Source organism: Uloborus diversus, chromosome 5 (genome assembly GCF_026930045.1).
Source record: "Uloborus diversus isolate 005 chromosome 5, Udiv.v.3.1, whole genome shotgun sequence".
Taxonomy (NCBI): domain Eukaryota; kingdom Metazoa; phylum Arthropoda; class Arachnida; order Araneae; family Uloboridae; genus Uloborus; species Uloborus diversus.
The window spans coordinates 123,964,482-123,979,550 of NC_072735.1; the positions used below are offsets into that span (position 1 = coordinate 123,964,482).

General features: G+C 31.9%; 1 protein-coding gene across 1 annotated transcript in view; it reads right to left on the reverse strand.

Annotated features, from left to right (window-relative positions):
* Positions 1-553: 553 nt before the first annotated feature.
* Positions 554-15,069, reverse strand: part of LOC129223122 (RNA-binding protein 33-like) — a 75,312-nt gene continuing 60,796 nt past the window's right edge. Inside the window, exons 16-20 of the mRNA XM_054857688.1 lie at positions 14,617-14,753; positions 10,872-11,858; positions 7,528-7,629; positions 2,607-2,695; positions 554-649 (exon numbers count right to left, since the gene is read on the reverse strand). Of these exons, the coding sequence (XP_054713663.1) occupies positions 601-649; positions 2,607-2,695; positions 7,528-7,629; positions 10,872-11,858; positions 14,617-14,753 (1,364 nt within the window). The 3' untranslated portion in view covers positions 554-600. The remainder of the gene's footprint in view (positions 650-2,606; positions 2,696-7,527; positions 7,630-10,871; positions 11,859-14,616; positions 14,754-15,069) is intronic.

Genomic DNA, 15,069 nt, shown 5'->3' on the forward strand with positions numbered 1-15,069 from the left:
AAAAGCAATACCCTAAGGTACACTGATCAAGGTTTAGAATCTCTAACCTATATGATGAATATAAATTATGAATAAATAACAAGTGCTAATACAGTATAACCCCAATTTAATGATTGTCAAGGGACTGGAAAAAGTTATCGTTAAATGAAGGATATTGTTAAGAGGAGCATATACGTTCAATGCAGTCAAATTCGGACCAGAAAAATTTATCATTAAATTGGGGAAATTGTTAAATTGGGAATCATTAAAATGAAGTTATACTGTATATGATTTTTGATAATTATAATAAAACATGAATAAATAAATAAATAAAAGATATTAGTCTTAAAATACGGTCAGTTCTCTCAGAGAAAATACATTCAAGGGATATACAGACACATAATCACATTGCCTTTGTTATTTTCCCACCCCCTTTTTAATATAAAATGGGTTGAATAGTTCACAGTTGCAAATGGAAAGAAACTGAGAGCTCAGAATTTGGTTCTCTCTAAAATAGTCTTTTTAAAATTACACAAATCAAAAGTTTCATTAAAAATGTACTACTTTACAGCTGGTCTAACATTATTTTATTATAAAAACAAGACAAAATAAAATAGAAAGCTAAGTTGAGAGCAAAGACACTTGAATCATAGCTAAGTCCAGCATGTATCTAGAAAATAAGATAACCAAATATTGAAAATTGAAAAGAAAAAAAAAAGTAAATTCAAAGCATAATTCTTTCAACAATATGTTGAAATATGTAATTTGAAGTAAAGAAAAACTGAAGAGTTCAAAGTATGCATGTAAATCAGATATATTATAGACAGAGTATAGGAAACTCTTGATTAATGCATTTTTTGATCTATGCGCCACAAATATTAATACGAGTGCATAAAATAAGTGACATAAGTGCACAGTTTTTTTAAACCAAAATTAATCTCAAAAGCTATTTTGCTGTGGAAGTGGGAAGGTAAAACACAGAATCTGCAAATTTTTCGCTTTTTTTTTGCATTTTTGTCATCTATTGTATTTTAGCTTTATTGCATAAGCAAGCTTATTTGATTTCCGCGGAAAATATAGCATGAAAAGAACATCAAATTATACATTTCCCTATCATTTGTATGGAATCTAAAATGGATTTCTTCAAATATCTCATAAACACAATTCTCCAGATAATGTGCTTTACGTTCCTTTGGCAGACATTCCCTTAGCTCACATTAAAAAAGACTTACACAATGATGACCTTTCTTATAATTGAGTTAATTTCCATATGAGCTAGATGGACACGAAAGCAAGAAGAAAGTGAATCCTAAATAAGTTTTATTTATACAAATTTGAAAAGCTGTTTAATGTCACTGAGACAAAAAAGATCTAAAACAGGAAGTTTTCCTCTTCCTGATGAAGAAGTATGAATGTTCATCAAGAACTACAAAAGCATGGATTGATATCCTAACACCTTCGAGGGAAAAAAGAAATTACTTCAATTGAATATAGAAAAGTTTTCAATCAAAATGCAGTTTAAATCAGCCCATGTTTCTAATATCTATATCCAACAATAATTTTATTTATTGTAGCCTACCTGAGTAACGTTTTCCTACACTTTTTTTAAAAAACATTTTTTAGAGTTCATCATTATTTCCAATGCATGCAAAGAATGATTAGAATGCTTTCGCATTATGTGGTAAAGGGAAAATTCATTAAAAAAAAACTTAGTACAATATTTAATCTTTTTCTCAAAATGGGATATTTTGTACATAAAATAGATTTTATTATTTATTTTTTCTAAAATAAAAAATTCTGAAAGATATTTTATTAACATCTCTAAAATGTCACATGAAAAATTGTGCTAAATTATTAGTAACCTATTGTTTGGAAGGAAGAGAAGCTAATAATCAGAATGTTTTGAGCAATCTATAAAATAATAGTTAGAAGAAGCATTTTATGTTTTATTTTCAAGTACAAAGTTGAGGCAAAGAAAAAAAAAAAGGAAGATTTATTGCTTAAATATAGGCTAGACTACACTTCACTCAGAAGTTAATATACAGTAAAACCTATTTACAACGATACTGTTGGGGCCTAAAAAAATATTGTTATGGACAGGTTATCGTTATAAACAGTTTAAATATTTATGCTGACATTTTGCTAGGGCCAAGGAAAATATTGCTATAGACAGGTTTATAGTTATAGACAGTATTGTTATACACAGGTTTCACTGTACTTTTAATTTTTATGCACTTAGTAGTCTTTAGAAAAAAAGAAGGGGGGAAAAAAAAGAAAGAGAGAGAGGGAAAGGGAAAAACTGAACTATTCTGCCCTGTTTAGTACAGAAGTCACTTTTGCAATTTGTAGCAAACTCATGTTAAAGTCACCAAGTGATTCTTTGTAACATATTTTACCTGAATACAATATTTTATGGTTATTTGTGAAAGGAAATGTTTTTTTTGAAAAAGTTGCATTGGAATCAAGTACCAATATGGAGACATAAAAATTTGAGACTCAATTTCCTATTTTCAGCTCAGTTGCAGAAAAGATTTTTGTGCTAAGCATGGCATTAGTGCTGTTGTAAGTTAGCACAGACTATTTCTAATTTTTTAAATCCCATATAAATTTTAATTAAAAACCCTTACCTTTGGTACTTCTGTTGAAAATTAATAGCTTGCTTGGACTCCTTGAATTTTATTATGGCTTTTCTTTCAGATTTCAAGAGTTGAATGTTCTGGAAAATAAAAAAGCAAAAGCATTTTAAAAACCCAACTATAAATTGAAACTGGGTAGGTTTTTTTATTGATGGTTACACAGGTACATGCAAAGCAGTCACCTCAAAAACTTTTCAAGCACAATAAAGATTTTAGGGGAGAGGGATTTTACTAAAATGATATCAAACTCCATAATAACCAAAGAGCATTCATTTTTATACCTTAACCAAATGTCTCATTTTTATTAAAAAAAAATTTGAAGTAACAAATTAAAGAAAACTTGTTCATAAAAAAAAGAAAGATTTCTACTGCCAATGAAATTCTTGTTGTGAGGTTTGGAGATGATACCAGATCCAGATGGAGGATATAACGAAAGAACGTAATATGGGTCTAAAAAAGCAAATTTCATTCACAATAAAAAAAACGGTTAGAAACAGTAGGATTTTCAATTGTTCATAATAATATCATACAAAATTTCACAACTGAAAAAAACAAAACAATAAAAATGTTCACCCATGTCATCCGCTTTTTACAAAACACAGGGTTGGCAAGCTTTTGACAGTTGTTAGTTTTCATTGGGCACTGTGACACCATCATTTGATTTTTATCTTATAACTAGAGAGTCGCCCGTCAAGGTATGACAGGTGAAAATTGCTTCTAGATTTGGACGAAGCCATTGCCAGTTTGGTGATATTTTGATAGTTGAAATTGTAACCCAACTTCAGTGGATTAACCCTAAACTCCAGTAGGTTGCGTTCATTGCTGACCATTTTTTCGTTTCTTCATTCCCCTGAAATGAGAGTCTTGCCAGTAACAGTTAAGTTACGGGATCAAGTTCAGCCTTATCACAATAAAGCCTTTCACTGCGTGTTAAACATTACCAAAACATATTATCAAATTATCATGCCGTGGCGTGAGTTTCATTGTATAAGCACGCAGTTACTCGATCATTGGCTATTATTTATAGGAGGATAATACACACACACACACACACACACACATATATATGTATATATATTAGGGTGTGCCAAGTTATAATGGCGAAAAAAAAAATTGCGAAATCGAATACGCATACCCTCCAGATTTTTTCCATTTCACCTCAGAAACATGAGAAAAAATTTTTATTGCAATAAAATAACAGGAACCCGTGCCGACTTGAAGTCAAAGTTGGACCTGAAATTCTGCACAATGACTACAGTAGAAATATTGCTAACTATATAATTCCTTACAACACACGACATCAATATTTTTAAAGCAGATATTTACAACAATATTACACTACAAGAAACATATTACTGCACATATTTTCGTTTCAATGTTTGCTTTTTGCAGTCAGGATAGATCTTCCGGTGCTTTTGAACGCAACGTAGCACAAATTGTTTTTGTTCTTCATCAGCTGTTAGCAAACCATGAAAGTCCTGCATCATTTTTACCGCTCTTTCAGCCACATCGTTTACTGCTCTAAGCATTGAGACCGTCTTTTTCGCATCAAGGAATGAAATATTATTGGCCCATAAAGAGGGACACTCATTGAGAAAACTATCATCCATTTTAAGTCTAGTAAACAATGACTTTCTTTTGGCTGATATGAAATCATCAATTGTTTTCTCTGCAAAATAATAAAATAACCGGTAATAAATGCACGATCTAAAGGAATTGTTAATCAAACAACTAGATGAAATCAATGTGCAAAACTTACCATACAATGAACCACAAAGTTCTTCCTTCGATGGAATGTACCTTTTCTCATGGGTCGAGAAATCTTCTCTACGTAAAGTTTTCATTTACAACCATTTTTGATTTTGTTTCTTCTTCTACCTCATCATCAAAAAGAGCTAAGACTGCTATTTCGTCAGATAAATACCATAAATGCTGGATTAATTTTTGTAGAGCAGCTTTTGAGATAATCGGGTCCACATTTTCGTACGTTTTCAAAGATTTCAAAAAGCACAGATCTTTATTGGGTGCTTGGACTGCCAAAATGCATTGAAGCCATAGTTTCACATATATTGTCACTACAAACAAGCAGACATCTAACAATGCTTCATTTTCCTTCTTATGTAATTTTAGTTGTGAACTAAATAGTAATAGTTTTAGGGAGTAAATCGCTCGAGCCATCCATCGAGCTTGGTGCATGGCTCCCGGTGGTCTTATTTTAAATTTATTTTCTATATCTCCACCTAAAAATATGATAGACAGTTCTATCAACTCTCGATAATCATCCCGAACCGTAACTTTAGTAAGCTCAGCACGGTAAAAGCCAAGTAAATTTTCAAGTTCGGGTACAATTCGGAACAACTCCACAGCTCCTCTATAACACTGTATTTTAGTGGGATCGATGTTTTTCCAAGACTCTCTGAGATTTTTGAAGAGTGGAATATCAGGGCTTGTTGTGACTTATTTAATTTTCACTTCGAATACTGCCTTTAATACCAGTTCATATATATGATGGCGGCAAGCAAAGAAAAGCATTTCTCTATCAAATTTTTGCTCAAGAAGAGCGCAAGCACCATTAAAACGACCGGTATTGGAAGCTGTAGTATCGCAACAGAGAATTTGAACTTTATCTTCGAGATTCCAATCTAAAACTGCCTTCCAAACAGCCTGTGCTTGTTCTTTTCCTGTAGAATTATCCAGTTTAGGCACAGCAATGAGTTGTTCCTTACATCCATATGAAATAACTATAGGTAAGCGATCTTCTTTTGATTTTTCAGCACTCAAAGCAGGCAACAGTTTCCCATCCCAATGTAAAGTCACTACATCCGGTACCTCGAATTGAAAATCAATTTTTATTTTTTCCACGGGTTCTTTCCGCTTTTCAGTTCGAATTCTCTGAATTGAAGATTTACTTATCGGAAATTCATCTATGTTACACCCAAGTGCGTCAATAGTAGCTTCCAGAATAAACACAGAATCTCGTATACTTAACTGACACTTATCCAATGCAGCAACTAACTTTGGAGTAATAAAGTCGCTCCTCATTACATATTTACTTGTTCCAGGTGCTGATTTATTTGTTTCCGGTTCTGATATACTTGTTCCAGGCTCTGGTACATTTGTTCCAGGTTCTGATATATTTATTCAGGATTCTGATATACTCGTTCCAGGTACTGATTTATATGTTTCAGGGAAATCTTCTGAATATATATTTTCACTAGAACTCGAAGAGGTATCTACTTTTATTGGTTCATACAGTTCCGAGGACGTTGAAGTGGAATTGTATTTCATGCGTCTATTTTCTTCTTTGACAGCTCGAAGTCGAGCCCTTTCCTCTTTGTCAGTCAGTTTTTTATCCACTCCACCTAAGTAACCACGTCGCCCGGGCTTTCTTTGGAGTTGTAAGAAAATCCGATCTTCCTCTATTTTGATTAGCTGAAAGGCATCAGCATGTGCGATATCGAATAAATTGTTTAAATTACTCACAAATTCTTGTTGGCGTCGCCTGAATACTTCTTGATGTTTCTTTGCATTTTTTTGTAAGTCTCTCCAAATTTGATACAGGTTTTTAAGTTCATTCACACAATTTGGCAACGATTTGGTGGGAATGCGTGCCTTTTCCCAAAAAATGATGCACTCCCGAATAGCGAGATTTGCACTTTCACTGATGGTTAAGCTCACTTCTCAAATGTTATAAAATAAAACAGACAGAACTTGTCCGTTAGAGGGAAGTTTTGAGCCCGTAATTTGATGTTTTACGACTCCTATCAAAAATATCTCTTTTTTCGAACTATGCAATTCCACTGCCATGTTTCGTTCACTATGGAAGAACTATACTGCGCTCGCTGACCGGAGTGTATTCGTACTGACTCTTTTGACGGTTTCCACATTGCCACGGACAAGCCCCCAACATCTGTTTTTCTGTTTTGATTTGTTTTCTGTGCACCATTTACGGCTGTTTTGAGCTTCGCAAAGTATCGCGTCGCCAGCGCTCGCTTGCTTAGAAATATGTGCTATTTAGACGTTTAGGCGCAAGTGGGCACGGGTTACCGTGCTTCAAATTGCATGAAACTTGTTTTGCAACAGTTTTGACATAAAAGGAAAAAAATAAGAGGGTATGCGTTAAAAAAACGACTTTCATTTTTTTGGGACACCCTAATATATATATATATATATATATATATATATATATATATATATATATATATATATCTATCTATCTATATATATATATATGTATATATATATATATACTTCTCTTTCTTTCTTAATATATATTAATTGTTTATAACTTAACACAATACCATTACTACTATAATTCAGTGGATAAAATTTTCTCTAAACATCCTACAGCAAAAAGAAAAAAAAAATTAATTTGAATTTTGACATCTTGAATTCAAATTATGTTTTTCGCAATCACGAGTGTGTGTATGTAGGCGTGTGTGTTTGTGTGTAGGGGGTATGTGTATGTGTGTTCAGGCATGTGTGTATGAATATGTGTGTGTGGGGGGGGGTATGTGTATGTGTGTGTAGGCATATGTGTTTGTCTGTGTGCAGGTATGAATGTATGGGTAGTTGTGTTTATATGTGTGTATGTTTTTGTGTGTGTGTAGGTGTCTGTATGCATGTGTGTATGTGTTTGTGTGTGTGTGCTCGTGTGTATGTATGCGCGTGTGTGTAGGAGACGGCTTTCTCTATAGGTGCAGCATCGTGAGGACCCGGTTGACGGTGGTGCTGCAGAGGGTGGTGGTGGGAAAATAAAATGATAGGAATGTCAAAAACAGTCAAATGAGAACAATAAGCAATCGTGATTGCTCAAAAAAAAAAAAAAAAGATTATCTCTGATATTTATATGGCATTGAGTCTGTCCTACTTTTACAAGTTTTTTTAAACATTAAGGTAAAAAAGAGCAAACCTGCACAACTCCAACTGATGAACACAATTTTTTCAACTGGACTTCAGTTGTTGATGAAGATAAGTTTTCTACAGATACTCGAGTGTTAGAACCATCAGAGACCTTTAAAAATAAAAGATTTATATGTTTCAATTTAGAATAAGTAAGAATCAATTTCTATATTTTCCATAGATAAAACAATTTAAACACAGGGAATCAGAGTTCCTCCCAAAAAGTTCAAAAATAAAAGGTATTAAAAATAAAATGTGTTATCTTTAAATTATAACAACACAATAATAAAGGGGAAAAAAATAACTACTTCTATTTACTGTATATTGTGGCCTCAGAGCAAGAGTAACACATTTAATCCCAGGAATAACACTAAGATATCCTACTGTTGATCTGAGGCAACAATATATTTTTGATTTTTTGAAGACAAGATGATCAATTTCATTTTGGAAAACATTTAGATAGAAACATAACTTTCTTAGCATTGTAATTTCAGCTTTATAATTATAGAACAAAATTTACTTAAAAAACTTGATCTAAGAAGCAAAAACATTTGTTTAAAAAATCCTATAAAACTAACGTTTTAAAGCAAAAGATAGGAAAGTTATTGCATTCACATGTTGTAGGTTTAAAAGGAATCCCTTTTTTAAGGCAGAAAAAGTTGAGCTTCTGACATAAAAGAGCATTCACCAAAAAAAAAAAAAAAAAAAAAAAAAGAGAAAGAGGAAGCAAAAGAGTTCTTTTTAGCTCCAATACAATATGTGTGCCATTTTACAATTTTATAAAACTATAAAGTCATTAAACTAAGTGGCACAGAGCTCCTACTTCTCCACGAGAAAAAGTCAAACTAATTCATTTCATCATAAACATGTAAAACTTAAATTTTAATTTCTAGAATATAAGGACATATATATGGGTTATTTTTGTAAAAACAGTCACTTTTATACCCTCAGTAAAATCTACAGATGTTTTATGAATAATAAACATATTTAACGGTAGAAAAATTTCTCAAAATAAAGTTAAACAAGATAATTTAAATATAATTTTTAATATCTTCTATATAAGTCTGAAGTACCAAAATGTCCCCCCCCTCACTTGTCCCCATTAGTAAAAAACAGCAAAAATTATTTCTAAGCAAATAAACAATAAGTTCACATTTATGTGGGTTTTATTTTTTAAAAATATTGAATAATTTAAGTTAAAGAAAAAATTAATTACATTTTCCTTAAAAACTAGTTCAAGCAATTATTTTAATTTTGCCCTCAGCAGGTAGTCATTCCCTTACAACAGTCAATTTTGTTTCCAGAAGCGCAACAAAACAATTCTTTTGTATAATTATTTTTTCTAACAAGAGCAATTCACAGCTATAATACCCCAGAGGAATACCGCTGCTTTTTTTTTATTTTTAAGTTGCTGGAAATCGGCTCTGGGCATCCAATTTATTTAAATAAACAAAGAATATATGCGCATGTATCTATATTTATATGTGTGTACATATGTATGTTCCCAGTTAAAATCCAGTTTTTGTTGGATCTCGACCAAATTTGCCAGCGAGGTACTTGGGCACCCGAGAAGGAACGTAGGAGGGGTTTTCAAATGCCAATAAAGTACCAAACCGTTTGAATTTTAATTTTAGGGCCCGAAAATGGCATTAAATGGCTTTTTCTACCCAAAATAATTATCCAACCAGCAAGATTTTAGCGCTATTGGATTTTACCCCACGAAAAATATCTCTGAAGTAATATTACTTCCTTCAAATTTCAAAAACACCCAAGGCTGTAAAATCACCAGAAGAACAATTATAAGCATTTTTAAGACTAATGGAACAGCATTTTTATATTGGAAAATTATCCTTTGCGCAATCTCATTTTAAATTAGCGTGAATAAAACCATTAAGAAGGTTGCCACTTTTTTCTCCACTGTGACTAAATAAAATTTTGCTTTTGTTTTGAGGGGAAAATTTCCTCTTTTGGTTATTATTTGTCGATTTATGTTCCTTCTTTTTTTTTGTACTGCCAGCAGAAGATAATCAAGAAGTTTAGATGTTTTTATGGGGGGGGGGGGGGGTGCGTTAACTTTATTGCAGACTTTTAACGAAATTCAAGACCGTTTACAAAATTCAAGAATCATTATTTTGACAAGAAATTTTACAGTATTTTATTTTTTTATTATTTAAGCTTAATTGTTGAATACGCATCACTTGAAATAACTTTTACTTTAGAGGTAGACCTTGCAAAGCCGGGCAACGCAGCTAGTTGAATATATGAAACTCGATAAGGTTTTTTACATTTGTCATTTTCTCACATTTGTTTTTACAGTTATATAAAATAAAATAATTGAGAACTGAATGTCATTCTCTCATATCTGTTTTTACAGTTAAATAAAATAAAATAATTAGAAACTGAATGATCATAGGTTATATTCAGTAAGTTATCGACCTATAGCCAGGGCTAAGGCAGAAATACATGAAATACACATTTTATGTGTGTTTCATGTATTTCTGCCTTAGCCCTGGCTGTAGGTCGGTAACTTACTAAATATACCATGCCTTGCCTTCAATCTTAAGTTGAACCGAACCATTGCTTTGGTCACTCGTCTGGTCAGTGCTAATTCCATATTAGTAACTAGTTTGTTTGGCACTCTTGGCTTCTTTATGAGATTTTCCACCTCCAGTTCATTCACTTCCTATGCCGTGCTGATGAGTGCTAATAAGCACGAAACTGCAGTCCTCGGCTGGAATTGACTGAGTTGGCGGTGTATTTCATGAATCATAAGTTACTTTCTTGGTTTACGAATATTCACATGTGAATAAACTCAGATATCAGTTTAGTGTAACTACTAGGATCACATTTCAATGACTTCATTATTCCCTCACTAGTGAGGAAAGGGAAGGAGTAAGTGAGAAAAAAATGCTGAAGCATTAAAATGTAAAAAAAAAAAAAAAAAAAAATAAATTATTTTTTATTCTTAATCTGTTTAAAATTATATTTTGGAGACTCTTGGCACAGGTTTAGGTTTACTGTGTATAACAGACAAATAAAAATTGGTTAACTCTAGAAATGGTTTTAAGGAAAAGATAAGTAAAAAAAAAATGACAAAATGAAGTTCCATTTCAGAAAAATTAGTTAAACTATAAGTAATAATTTCTATTTCTTTTTTTGCTTCTATCACTACTCTGTTTAAGCTTTGTTATTATACAAAAATTTTTTCATTTTTATTTATCCATTTATATAAATTAAAAATGAAACAATTATGTTGAAGTATATCGCGGAGGTAAAATATATCATGCCAGCAAATTTAAAAGCATCAACATTAATTTTTCACATTTAGCATGCAAGTTTGAAACAATATCTAACCTCAGATATGTTTTTTTTCTGCTGCTGTATTTGAATAATTTTCTTCCCTTCTTGAGAATTTTGATTGCTATTGGCATTCTTCACAGGACCTGTAGTTTCAGCTTGCAATTTTTTTGTAGCATTTATTTCAGATTGATTAGTCTTTTTATTCTGCAGATTTTGACTTTGCTTGTTCGGAGAAATCCTAGGACGAAAGTTTGCATTTTGAAATCGTGGTTTATGAAACATAGGGCCTTGATTTTCACCAGGGATTTGACGCATCTCAGGATACCGACCCTGAAACTGTGGCGGTGGAAACCGTTCATGAAACATGTCCATATCCGCATGCTGAAAGTTTTGAAAATCTGGAGAATTCATACGAAAATGAGGGTTTCTAGGATCAAATCGCCCTTCAGGGTGGGGGAAGTGATTAAATGGTCCATGCTCTCTATTTGGTATAAATGGGAGAAGAGGAGGTCGAGCATCTTGAAATGAGGGATGACGCTCTTGAAAAGGCGGCCGCAAAGGCAAACGCATATCATTCATATGCATGTTACGATTCGGGAATCGCATTCGAGGCTCCATAAGACGTGGATTAAAGTGAGGCCCTCTTGGGCTGGAAAATCTTGGAGGTGGCATTCTTTGCAACTGAGGATTTATAGGTGGATGAAAAGGCTGTCTCTGAGGGCCAGGTCGGTTACCCAAACGACCCGCCTTTTTAGGCGACAGAGGAACATTAATTTGCTTTTTTGTTTTCAAAGTATTTTCAACTTTAGTAGCTTCCACTTTTGCAGTAGGAGATACAATTGGGGCTTTTATTTGTTGGTTGTCTTTCTTTACGGCACTCATTGTTACGTTTTTGTTAGAATTCGCAGTAGGTTGAAGTATCACTTTCTTGAACAATGGAGTCTGTGTTTTATTGGCATTATTCAAACTTATATTTTGCTTTTGAGGAGCATTTTGCAATGGTTTGGCTGCAGTAACAGGCATTTTCTGTGTTGTAACACCCTAAAAAAAGAGAAAAAAAGGTAACAATAAATCTCTTCCCTATCCTTACACATTAATATCAATATAAGTAGAGACAAAAAAATGAACAAAATTAAGTACAAAACAAAACAGAAAAAAACTAATTAAAAGAAATAAATAAAAAATGCTAGAAACACAGGAAAATAAAACTAAAAAAGCCAAATAAAAAGAAAGAAATAGCTGCTATGACATTCAGCTGATCTATAGTGGAAATCTCAACGCAACAGGCAGTGATGTTCTCATCAATTTTTCTTAGTGTATACTTCCAGTTATCACAATAGGTTTCTTAATGTCATGGGTCAGAGTGGTGATTTCAAACTTTTTAGGATGCAATTTTGATAAAATTTTAGGACATTTTTAGGACAACAAAAATCATGTTTTTTTAAACTTAAAAGTAATTTATAAGCTTGATTTTCATAGTGGATGGTAAACCGTTTCAAATTTGATCTTGAAAATTACAATAAAATGCATTCAACCTCTTATTCTTCAACACAGTGAAATATAATGAAGTAGAAGTATATATCACATACCAGTAGGATCAATGTATGTCTAATTGCTTCTTTACTTGCCTTGTTGTTGTTCCATCAAAGTGAATTACAAAGAATGATGAAAAAATATCCTCAATTAGGAGAGATTTAAAGTAGGTTGCAAGTTCAAAATTTCTTATGTACTTTAACTTTTATCAGATAATTTGATAATTTTTTTTATCTTAGAATCATCAAAAATATCCCAGTAAATTAACAGATAAATCATTTAAAGATGCAAATGAATAACTTTTTTAAGGGAACTAAAATGAAGAAAACCTCCTCTTTCGAAATTTTATCTTGGAGTGAATTTAGAACAAAAGCTTTGGATTGCTTCATCATAATAAATTCGTCCCCCCCCCCTCCTGGTTCACACATTTTCATTTCTTTTCAAAGGTGAAAAAAATCAAAAGCATCAGATCATATTCCTTTCCCCTAACTCTTTTTCTGCAAAATTTGTCCTCAGCTGTTTTTATTTTCTTTATTATTTTGTTTTTATATATTTTTTGCAGAAGAGGAATGATTGCAAAAGTTACAAATAAAGATAAAACAAACAGCTTTGTATTGAGCATGTGTTTTGGTTAACTGCATCCCCTCCCCTCTTCTCCAGAAAAAGAAGCAGCAGCATAGGTTTTTCTTTGTTTCGTTTTTTAGAGAAATTTTTTTAGGGCCTACAAAGTTTTTTTTTTAAATCTTAAAATATAAGCATATCATCATGAAAAGTTTAATTTTTAGTTTGAATTTAATTTTTCTGTGCAAGTAGGAAATAAAAAAATGAAAATTTTAGGACAAAATTCAAAATTTTAGGACAAAAATTTTAAATTTTAGGACAATTCCTACCCCTGTTAATGGATTACTTTACAATGCAAAACGTACACAATCATCCTACATAATGTCTAAAAAATAATTGAGAGTATATGGTTTGTATGGAGACACCCCTGGTAACAGGTACCATATCAACAAAGCTTCATCAAGGATAATTAGGCAAATGCACTAAAAAATCCAAATATGAATAGAATGAAAAGGCAACTAAAGAAATTTAGAAATTAAAAAGTAAGCTTTAAATATATCCAATGTCTTAAAGGGAAAAATTTGTTGCTTTGGTAAAGCAAATGCAAAAATGCAAATCATGTAGATATCGTGCAATATTTAATTTTGCTATATTGATTAGATATAACAAAATTGGATAAGCCAAGCAATTTTAGTTTTATTTGTTAATTATCTATCCCAAATTAAATTACGACAAGTTGGGGGGGGGGGAGAAATGCAAGTTTTTAATGAAAGTAAGGTCAAAACTGATCAAATAAACATCCATAAAGTAAATAAATAAAAAACCCCTGATACAGCTAAAAAAATCAATACATACAGTATGTATAGAAGGATAGGTCCAAATGCATTTTTCAAAGTTTTGACTCTTAATTGAGGATAAGAATCACTTTTTTGGTACAGATAATGAATTAAAATTGTTACAACTACAGTTAGCTCTCTGTTTAACGTTGCCATTTCAAGGTCACAGATGCTCTACTGTAGTTTTAAAAGCATTCTATTTAAGGACGCATTCTACTTAAGGACGATTTTTTGTAGTCCCTTGAAAGTCATTAGAGAAATAGGTTAAGATTTTCAATAGATCGCATAATGTTGTAAAAAATTTTTCCGACTTAGAAATAGCCACAAATACATGTAAATGAGTAAGAGACCAAATAAAAATCATCAAAATTTTCTAGCCAACACACACACACACAAAAAGAAAAAAAAAAAAAATTAAAAAGTTGAGGGGGAAAACCTCCCGATAAGAAAAAGATCCTAACTGTTCTTGCTTTAGTTGAAAGCAAAATACAAACTGCATTGTTTCAAAAATTTTTAGAAACAAAACAACTTTAGATACAAGCATGTTTTGCTTCAGACTGTTTTCAAAGTAACAGTTCTGTTCTTCATCTATTTTTTCCCCCTGCTAATTTGGTTATAATTTTTAACTTTAAAAGCATAACTATATTTTATAATAGTGTAAATATGCTGTAGAACAAACTAGAGGGAAACAATGTATTAAGATATGCATTTGCAATGAAAATTCATTAATTAGAAGTCTTTTCTACAGTGCATAGACATAGAGGTTTGTTACAAAAAACTATTCTTGTTTACGTAACGTTATTGCTCAAAACTAGCTTCAGACACGGGTAGTCATTTACAAGAAGTGATTTATAATTTTGTATACTTACGACTTTTGCTTGATTAGTGAAATTATTTGTATTTTGCTGGATTTTCTTTCTAACTACAATAATTTTTTTCTTCGTAGGTACAGCTCTGGCTGCTGGAAGTCCAATACGATTTTTTACACTAATTTTTTGCTGAGAAGCTGCAAAAAGAAAGAAAATTTCTCTAAATTTCAGCAATAGTGCTCGAACATACAATTCATTTGGACTTCATATCATTAAAAAATGAAAAACATTAGCAATTAGTATAAAAATAAGTAAATCATCTACAGTTGGTAGTTTTATCCCAATCCGTACCAATAATCAATACCAGGACTAAGTAAAAATACAATTGATTTTAAAACAGTTAGAAAATAAAAAGTGTTTGTCTAAAATTAAACAGGTCTGCGAAATTCGGGTCATGAAAAAGTGATTGTATGGTAATGAGTGACTTTTATTCTATTGGGTGCGCTTATTTCA